Genomic DNA, 10,723 nt, shown 5'->3' with positions numbered 1-10,723 from the left:
GTGGCTGGCAACAGCGGTTTGGGAGTAGAGGCAAACTGTCGCCTGCGCCGACCGCGGGCCCATCTCCCTGCCTCGGTCGGCAGAGCTCCCTCAGGCCTGGGCAGTGACCCTGCCTGCAGCAGCGGGTGGGCTGAGGTTTGTGACATTAACCTCTCCGGTAACTGCAAACCACCTTTTTGCCGTTATGCTGTGGCAGGAGCAAAAGAGTTTTCTAGGTGTTTGGAAGCACCTTACCCATCAGGAGCGGCCGCCCGGTCTTGCTGACGTTGGAAACCAACAAGATGTTAAACACGGGTTTCAAGAATTGACAAAAATCTCTGTGTAAATATATGATGAATAAGCAGGCTGCTACCGGGTGGCTGTAAAGGAAATGAGAGACGGTCTGACAATTCTCAGATTAGTTTGACACATTTTTGACACTTCTGAGCGTAGTGGGATGTGAAGAGTAAACTTAGAAGCAATTTTCTGCAAAAGCAGATTTATAGTGGTATAGTGAAAGGCGGAAGGCAGTGTTACTTCAAAGAGCTTTCTTTGTGAGGGTAACTCAGCTAGGAGTTGAGTTAGAAGCCCTCGTTCGGTGTTTGTAACACTTTAACTGATTCACATTAAAAACCCAGCATTGTGTGGTCTGGGTTTTAGGAAGAAACGGAAGGGGAAAATGGCCTGAGAGTATAAACCCGGTGCCTGAGCTAGAGTAACGTCATGGGGAGATGTCACTTCTTTAAAAGGAAGGATTTTTGTGGTTCGCTTTTCTAGGTGGCTCAACGAAGCCAAGCCTTATCAGTTTCATTCTGAACCCGCTTGCCAGCCAGAGGAACAATGGATGGACTTTAATACCAGAGTAAATCTCCAATATCCTGGATTTAGGCTGTTTTAACTCAGAGCAGAATTTGATCTCCTACACACAGGATCAGTAGATACAGGATTTTCTCAATTAAATGCTTTAAAATACGATGCAAGGGAAGATTGTGATATGGGTGGGTTATGTCTCCATAACCTGAATTAGGCTATAATTGCATATCTCAGTTGATGATGGTGCTGAGGTCAGTGAAAGCATGTACTGAATCAATTAATTTGTGACAGCTGAAATTTTCCCCAGCTCAGCCTTTGGATTTCATTCAAGACTTTATTTAAAGAAACAACAGTGTGTTAATTTGCTGCATGCTTTATTTGAAGCATTCTAGAAACGTGGAACCAAGTCTTGAATTTTTTTATGCGCCTAAAACTCCAGCTGACTTCAGTGGGAGAGTTACCCGAGAAGGGAGTTCAAGTGTGAGCCTTTTATGTGGTTAAATAGATAATTGATATGGGTGCAGTTATACCACTTGTTTTTAATATAAATAGCAGTGTGCTTGGTAGGCAGAGAGAGGTGGGTGGTATAGTAATGGCATTTAAAGCTGTTTTAATAAATATTTAGTTTGGGATTAGGTTGAGTGTTAGTTGCTATTAGCATATGCAGTTCATTATTATCAAGTGTGTATTTACTGGGGAGGTGAAAGAGGCAGTGGCCATCCCACAGCGTTGACCGTGATGGCTCCTGCAGATATGGAGGCTCCATCTTCCCATCTTCCTGGCTAGCTCGGGATTGCGTCCATCCCTAGCTCTTGCATTAATGTTTTCTCACTCACTGAATCATGCCTGAGATTCAGCCTTTAAAGTCAAAGTCGACAATCAATATCTTGTGAAAGAGGAAGCTAAGTGATTCTCAGCCTTATGGTGGTAATCACATGCATTTAAAAGGTAGTGGCTAAATTCGTGGAATTAAAATGGAAGTCTAATGATGGGCTATTCCTATTAAGTAGAAATAAAACGTAGCTTTAGAAAAGGCTGCCCACGACTCCATTAATATGTTTCAGATTGATTGATAAGGATTTTAGTAGCACTTTTTTCCCAACCATTAGGCGTGGTATGATGGAGTGACTTAAAAGCTATTTGATGTATAAGGCAGTGACAGTATCACTTAAATAAACTGCACAGTTTAGCTTGTTTATCTTCCTTATTCTTTTTTGAAGGCTGTACAGGGAAATGTGACTTTTTGGTTCTTCCTTAGAACTAATCTGACTTCTAATTTTACTTTAATGAAATTTTAATTTATTTTAATTTTATTCTGTACAAATAAGATGGAAAAGGTATAACTGGTAGAAACGCTATCTGAAATACCTATGATATTAATCAATTGTGTTTGCTTCTTCTAGGGAAAATCCAGAACGTACCTTTGATTTGGTACTGAAAGTAAAATGCCAAGCATCTGAAAACGAAGGTAATGTACCATGCCTATTGATATTTATTTATAGAAATGAGAGGTGGAAAAAAAAATAGTTTGCATCCTGATCTACTGTCATCTTATGTTTTGAATTGCTGTTGGATTAGGATTGTATTAGAAAGTGACTATGGTTATTTTATTGCCTTTTAAAAATCTGTTAATGTGTTAATTCATAGTCGTCGTGGGTTTTTATTGTTATATTTTCATTTTGGCTATTGTAAAAGTATTTTTGTTCTAAGAGAAATACTTGCAAAGCTTAGACTTGAAATGCATCTTCTACAGTTCTTAAGTCTTAAAATGTTGATTTTTGTATAAGACTTCATTTTAGCAGAACGATTGACTTCTGTCTATCAGTGGAATGTTAATTTTGATCAGTGTGATAGGGAGAAAGTAAGTTCTGAACAACAGAAATGGACTTTCTAGCTCATGTTTGGCAGCTGCTTTGGTTTGCTACGTGATACAAACAGCAGTGAGCGCTGACTTGAGCTCATATTAGCCATCAGTTTCACGTCTCTATAAACACGTGGTAAAAGAGACGTAGTAGTGCAAGAGTTATCCGAGAGAGGCTTTTTTCCTCCTGGGTAAAAAGAAGATGGGATTTCCAGTGCTGAAATTTAAGTGACCTCTAGAAAGTCCATTGAGGGAACTTAGTTCACGTTCTCATCTGAGGTTGTTGGCCTTACAAAAACACAGAGATAGAGGAAATTTTGTTGGGGTTGTGTTGTAGTCTGCAACAGCTGTGTCTTAATCACAATTGTAAAAACAGTAAACTCCATCTTAAAATTGAGTATATTTCTTATCCTACTGCGCTAATGGATGCTGTTAGAGTAGTAAACTCTGGAAACAAGTTAGAAGCCTGTAGAAGTTTATAGCCCCAAACTATTCCTTTTTTTTAAATTTCAGCTAACACTTCTGTTAGTGGTGTCATGGGTATGTGCCTAATACGTTTACAAAAACCATTTTTGTTGAAGCTAAACAGTTGTAGTTCTTTAGGTCTTTTCCTGACAATCCCAACAGGCTTTTCTGTACCTGTTGTATTATTTATTATCCATTATTGATATCTCAAGTTCCTCTGCTTTTTTTTTTTCTTTTCTTTTTTCTCCTCTTCATAAGATTGATTGTTTAGTTGTGGAATGACATCTTGGTCCTGGTGCCGCCCTTGGGTACTTTCACTTTTTTTTGTGACCAGCCAGTGTCCTTCGGTTTATTGCCTGCTTTTTTGATTTGCTGTTGGTACAGTAATGGTTTGGGGAATCAGATGGGCTTTTCTAAGTCTATGAGCATTGTTGTGGTTTATATCATGGCACATTTTACCTTCTGTTCTCTCCCTTTTGCAGTTTTTACCTTAGTAACTTCATAGATGATATCTGTGAACCCTGCTTAGCTACTTGACTTCTGATCTGTTCCTCCTTGCATTGTGCATTTTAGTCTCTGCTTCCACCTGTCGTCCCTTCCTGGGGGCCCGTTCACATCTCAGCTTAGGCCCAGCTTCAACCTGCAGATTTTATTCCCTTTCTTCCTTTCCCTCCTGAGAGCTAGACTGTTGATGATCCTTTCAGGGCTTCATCTTGAAATCTTGAAAAAGTGGGTTTTTTTCTACTGGGATCAGAACATGGATCTATATCCTTTTAGTTCCTTTTATCTCCCTTTTGACTTCTGATTTTGTTTTGCATCTTTCGGCCTCTGCTGCTATAAGAAACCGCTTCTCGTTACCTGCAGCTCTGTGAATGACCGCCTACGCCTGAATTCTGGTCATAGTCACTTCCCCGACCTCCCTTGGTGGGCGTTTCGTCCTGTTCATCTGTTGTCCTCTGTGGAGAGTAGTGTCTTTAAGAAATCTGTGTATCTCCTTGAACTGTGACCTGAGTTAATGTGGAGACTGTATTTGTGACTGTATTGTGGGTGCACCCTCTTCTGTTCCGCTTTTGGCTGTCATCCCTTCTACCCCGTGTGGGCTCAGTTGCTGTTCGTCCATGGGGTGGCCAAAGGCAGGAAGGAGGTCTGATACCGGTAGCGGTGGAGTCTGCGGCGTGTGACCGGCCAGGGGTTTAGGGGTGTTTCAGCTGGCCTGGCCTGGAGGTTGTATTGATTCTTGCATGAGTCCACAGATCAGCACAAAAGCACAGTCCCGTTTTACCAATCAAATTGTGCTGACTCAATATTCCAGTTACCATCCTGCTGTACTTGGTGACCCATCTGGGATTTATTTTAATTTCTTTCATATTATATCTAATTCAGATAACAAACTCACTCCAGTGAGGGCTTGACATCATATTTACATATGGTATTATGAGCACAGTGATGTATCAAATTAATATATCTGAATGTTAAAGTTATTTAAAGGAAATTCACAAAGGACAAAAGTGTATTGTCTTCACCGTCACTTTAGAAATGGGGCACAAGGCTTGTCATGCTAAACAGGGAGCTTTCAAGGTTGGTTTATTATAAGGCCTAACAAATTTGACAGTTACCCTGTATTGTAGGTCTTGCCTTTAAATAGATTTTCATGCTAGGATAATCTTTTGAATATATCATACTTGAAAACGTGATCCATTCACCTGTTTCTTTGCTCATGCCTCTTTCTTCCTTATGAAAGAGATTTGTGTTTAAATAGGGGCTTTCTCCCTCGCATCCCATCTGCTCCTTGTACTTGATCCTGGAGCTATGTCAGGGCTGAATTTGTGACATCACTGTCACCAGTGTTGCCGTGGAAATATCACAGCCACAAACTTATGATCTCCCTGCATGAGTGAGCAGCACGAGAAGCTGATTTAGGAGAGAGGAAGACCTTAATGTGACCCATGTATCTTTAAGCTTTTTCTTTTCAAGCTTTGCTGTAGTATGCATCCTCCTGCATTTTAATTTCTCTGTGCCAGCGTGTAACTGTTCTAACAAATAAAAATTGAGGTAGCCCTACTGCATGTGTAGTTATTAATAAGGTGATGTTTTTACGAGGATGCTGTATACCTGCAACAGTGTGACATGATGAAAAATTTTGCAGTTAAAATTATTATGCTTTTGGAAAAGTATTTTTAGATAACTTCTTAATTATAGCATAGCTCTCAAGGAATGTTAATTTTTCGGTTCTGACAATGTCCTAGGGCTCTTCCAGCTATAAAGGATCATACATAGATGAAATGCAGCAAGGTTTATATGTATTATGAAATTTGTTCTTATATCATTCCACTAATTATTTTCAGCATTGTTTTCTACTCAGTGTAAACACCTAAGAGGTTTCATGTAGGTTAATGTAAATTTATCACTTCATGTATGGTAGGTAGCTCGTGGATTGGTTACAGGCTTGGTTGTGCTAGCATGTCTTTAGTTACAGCTGGATCAAAATTTTGTTTTCACATTGGATACCTGTTTTTTGTGATTTAAGAGTAGCTTGCGCGCTTGAATCTTTGTTTCTTAATACTGTGTTCTTGACTGAGTAGATCATCCTTTTGGGCTGTTCTCTCTCTGTTTTAAACTACAGGAGTGCACAATAGCATTGCTAGAAGAGTGATCTTCTAACCCTTTTCTCATTTTTGGGGCAGGAGAGAAAAAAGGGTACTCTTTACGTAAATATTCTTATAATTGAGCACTCCATTGAACTAATAGCATGAATTGTAACATTTTTTGCTGTTGCTGACAAACTTTATTTATTCTTCGCTCGGCTTACGTTAAAAAAGAAATCTTCTATTTATTAGAGGGGCTTAGTGCCTACTCTTAGCACAAAACAGGATATGGTTCCCTCAACAATTTAGAATATATTGCTTACTGTATTTTCAGAGTAAATTATGCTTTTGGTATTATACTACACTTAAGCCTTTACCTTGAAAGTTGCATTTCAGCTGTATTTAATTAGGCAGTTGAGGCATATATTCCAAAGAGGAGAAAAAAACCCTTAGGACCAAAATCAGATTGTAGCCCATGTCATAATTTCCAGACCTTTGCAGCATGGTCAAGATGGTAAGCATCAATTAACACAATATGTTGAAACATAGTAACTAGTTAGTGTGACAGCTTTTTCTTGAGAAAAATCAAAACCTGATTCTCGCAAAACTTTGAGATGAATTAACTTCTGTTCACCAGAGTTTGCTAAGGGACTGGGAGATGGGTGCTAAGCTATTCTAACAGCCCAATATTTGTTAATTGTGAATTTGGCTGGTAGTGTCAGCAGCACCTTATAGCAAAAGGTTTTACATTGCCTCCCAGGTAGTTGCAGATTTTTGTAGTTCTTTCCTGTGTCACTCCTTAATGAACAAGCAAACAAAAGAAATAGCAAAAACGTGTGCCCATTTTAACATCATCAGCTGGCCTTCTGTATTAAATTTTCACTTACAGACCTAGATAACAACTTGATAACAGATATTAATATTATTGAAACTGTTGTGTTATTAATTAAACTCATTGTGTAAACTGTACTTCCTATATTGATTTTATTAAAACTGGATTGCAGAGGTCAGACACAAAAGGCAATGCAAATACAGCAGCTAGCAGTAGAAAGGCAATGTGCAACAACAACTGTGAACATAAGGTCTTCAGCATTTCTGTCCACAGTTTCCCAAGAAGAAGATGACTCAAGATTGGTTTCAGTTTGTGTGGTTAAGAGAGTGCTGTTTGCTGCACCTTCATTTTCTTTGATTATAGCACACATGGAAAGCAACAAAAAGGCTCCATGGAGTGTGCAGGTAGATCCAGGAAATTAAACCACTGAATGTCATGGTTTGGGTCTAGGACTGCCTTGGTCCTGACTGTTCAAGTTTTACTTGAAAACCCCTTTGAAACAGCAGTTCATTTTCTGTTCAAGCAAAGAATAATCGTTTGAACCAGGCTTGAAATTTGATTGCTTTGTCCCTATTTCCTCTTTAAATGCTAGGAAGCCTTCTATAGCCCTGGGACTAGATACGTGATTTTCAGAGAAGGTGTTTAATAGGTTGTGTTGAATTGCATGAATAACACCTGTAGTTTTTCTTGCCTGTGCCAGAATGATAATAAATCTTAGTGATGCATGATGTCTAAATTACTTTTCTTTAAAGGGTTTTCCTTTCATTAAATTCTCAAGGAAAAGCCATGAAAACCAGTTTAATCCTGTATTGGTGGAGTTAAGAACTATATGAATTAAGTCCAGGAATTAGGCCAAAAATGCAAAATTCTTTGTATGAGGTTTGATTGTGGTCTGTAAGGTACTAATAAGATATGTAGTTCCAGGAAGGTCCCAATTCTGAAAAAAAGTTTAATGCAGTTGGTAGTTCTGTCCATGGGTAACCTGTCTAGCTTTGGTAGGGTTTTGATTAAGAGTCTTCCAAAGCTGCTTTCAGGCTTGTGGTCAGAGCAAGCACTATTTTTTTCTTCTTCTTTTTTTTTTTTTTCTTCACTGTAGAGAGCTGTGTATTAACCACAGACTCTGAGCCTGTGGGTGTAACGTGCTGATCAGATAACTCTCTTCCTCTGCTGTACTTTTTTTTGCAGAGCATCACTTGAACCTGATTAAAAAGATAATTCTATTGGTGTAATACGTGAAGAAGTCTGCAGGACTATTTTTTTAAGAGCTATTAAAACTTTTGATGCAATCTTTATATAGTGCCAACCTTTTTCACTGTTGGTTTCAACTGGAAGGGTACTAAATGAGTACTGGCCTACAGAAAGTTAGGTTTCTCTAACTTTTTAAAGCACGCTGTGTGCTTCAGGTGACTATGAAGAGCAACTATATCTTGCTATGAACTAGATAAATATGAGACTTGCAAGAAAGCTTATTTGTAGATTTTTAGTCTCAAATATTGTATTACCATATTAGAATTTATTTTACACCAATAAAAAGTTAAAGATGCTTTTTTGAGTTTGTACAATGCCATTTCAGAACATGGGCTGTCTGATTATAGTCGTCAGTTTTTGTATATAAAAAAAATAAAGCTTTCTTTCCATACTCCTCTGAAGTTTCCCCTGCCCCAACTCATTAACTCATATGTTGTTATTTAGGTTAGTGCTACTTCCCTGTAATGGTTTCTTGTTTTTCCTGTTGAAATTTTCAAATGGTGGTACCTAAAAAGCTTGGAAGAGGACACAATCTAGCCTGGTTTCTCTACAGGATTATTGATTGATTAGGAGCAGAGTATTTCACAAGTCCTTTGTTGAGGATTATGTAAATGTTTTGAGGGCAAAAGCAGGTAGTGCCTTGAGACTGTGCATCACTTTCGTCCTTTTTGACAAAACCAAGGAATATGAGCCAGAGTTTAGCTGAAGCTCTCTCGTGTATGAGCACCAAGCATACCTGTAAGTCCTTCATAAGTTATAATATTTTGTGTAACTTTAAACCCTCCAGTTGTATCTAAATGAAAGTTTTCATTATATTCACATTTCCTTCATTTAATTGGAAAGCTCCTCAGGGTATGAACCTTGTGTGTTTGGACTGTCACTAGCAAAGAGTGGGTGTTGGAGAATTATGAACAACAAAAACAATTAAGGCAACTATGATTTTGTGTCTAAGATAAAGATTGGCATTTTCATGCTTTTCCTTTTCCTTCCTTTCATTCTCCGGAGACTGAGAAATGGAGGGTAGTCACTCCAGCTTTCAGCTTCTCTTCACAGATGCAAAAACGTGGAGGAAAATGTTGCTGCTTTTCAGTGCCTCATTTCCTACAGATTTTTTTTTTTTTTTCTTCACCAACCTACAGAGATTCTTGGATGTACGTGTAATTTGGAGGTGGGTGCAGATATGTGTGTGTAGGAGGGGGAATGGTGAGAGCTGCTGGAGAATTAGGTCAAGGAAGCCCTTTCTCCTATCTCCCCTGCATTCTTCACTGGGGAGAAGAGACCTCGGTGGGGAGGGACGACCCTACTCCCCAGCAGCCAGAGGACAGTCCTGGGAGGAGCGGCAGGCTCTGCTCTACTCCAGAGATTCCAGCTGTAGTAATGCGGGGGCAGGCGCTGTGGTATCAATGCTGGTAGAGATGAATTATTCCCCTGCGGGCATTTGCCCGACTGTCGTTTTTTCATGTAATGCCATATGCCACTTTCAGCAGTGTGATCGGGTTTTGGGCAGTGAAATTAAATGGGAAAAACTTTATTAGTTAACTAATACAAATATTAACTTGTTATAAAAATAATTTTCTATAAAATTAAGTAGAATGAATGTATTAGTGTTAATATAACTGAACATAAGCTGAAAACAGCAACCTGTATCATGTAACGTAGTCAATCAGTATGAAAGTTGACGTTCCTGTGCTTCTTTCAGACTTGATTTTAGTTTCATTTTAGTACTTAACTATTTGAGATGGCTGCCTGGGGGATAGTTTGCAGGCTTTTAAATTGCTTGCATTCAGAAGTGTTAAGAGTTTGCATATTTTTCTAAGCTAATGTCAGCGTGCTTCTGCCCTCCCACACACTGAACAGTCCATCTTACACAGAGGTTTATTGTTCTTTAAGGAGATATGTTATGCTGCTAGCTCTCTTCATATGTAGTTTAATGGCTTGTCTTTCAGACATACAGAGGATTTAAAATCTGCTTAAAAAGCTTTGGAAACTGGTTAAACTTTCAAGGTTTAAAATGCTTTTTGCAAAGCCGTAAGACACCTCTCTCTAGCACTGACTTGAAGAGGCTGAAGTGTACGGTTTCCTGTCTGGTTCACAGAAATAATCTTTTTAATTCTTTTTCCTTTGCCACTGGTGGTATTATCGGGATGCAGATACATGTAGATGCACGTGCTCATCATACAACTGTTGGGATAGATACTTCTGTTTGTAAATAAAATAAAACATGATCAGGGCTATGAAGGGAAGAGTTATGTAACTGTTCATGAAAGGCTTAAAACCCCCTGAAGCCAAAATAAGTTTTCCCAGTAAAGTGCTATTGTTACTCCTTAAAATAATTTTGTGTAGTAAGAGCAATTTGAGCATAGCACCGCTTTGCAGCTAATGGGTTAAGAATTTGTATTTTTCGTGGTAGGCTGATGTGTGATAACTCCAAGATCCAGGTAAGAACACGGTATTTACAGACACTTACTTAGGATGGAAGATCCTACGTGACTGACAAAGTACTAAAATGCTGAAAACATTAACTTCTTATATTTGCCTTTGACATTTTTCCATGTATCTTGGAACTGTAGCTCTACGTTTAAAACTGAGTAATTTGGGTGGACAAAGACTTCTTATATTTTGTGATTCTGGTTTAGGAGAAAAGATTAAAACTTAATACTGAACTTATATGGAAAAGAGAAGAGAAAAAGCAGAAGTGGTGAGAGAAAAAAGGCCTGAACAAGATTTTGGGTGTGGTATCTGTGCTTCCTGAGCTGGGAAAGCCAAGGCAGCAGTTTACAGTCATACTGTCTTCCTTTGCAAAATTCTTAATCCTCGTTTGGAAGGTACTGTCCAAGTATTAAATCTTTAATTAGAAATAAGGCTTGAACAACGCCCTTAGATTACATTTCCTAGAGTTTGAATCTGGATCTGGTTTCTTTACACATTTGAGTGGATATT

At 38.7% G+C, this 10,723-nt stretch overlaps 1 protein-coding gene across 1 annotated transcript in view; it reads left to right on the top strand.

The window, feature by feature from the left end:
- Window positions 1–10,723, top strand: part of DENND1B (DENN domain containing 1B) — a 167,086-nt gene that overhangs the window by 2,394 nt on the left and 153,969 nt on the right. The window contains exon 2 of the mRNA XM_009283216.2: window positions 2,196–2,260. Coding sequence (XP_009281491.1) covers window positions 2,196–2,260 — 65 coding nt within the window. The remainder of the gene's footprint in view (window positions 1–2,195; window positions 2,261–10,723) is intronic.

This window comes from Aptenodytes forsteri, unplaced genomic scaffold (assembly GCF_000699145.1).
Source record: "Aptenodytes forsteri isolate BGI_AS27 unplaced genomic scaffold, ASM69914v1 Scaffold181, whole genome shotgun sequence".
NCBI classification, from domain to species: Eukaryota; Metazoa; Chordata; class Aves; order Sphenisciformes; family Spheniscidae; genus Aptenodytes; species Aptenodytes forsteri.
This window is presented reverse-complemented; position numbering and strand designations above follow the sequence as displayed.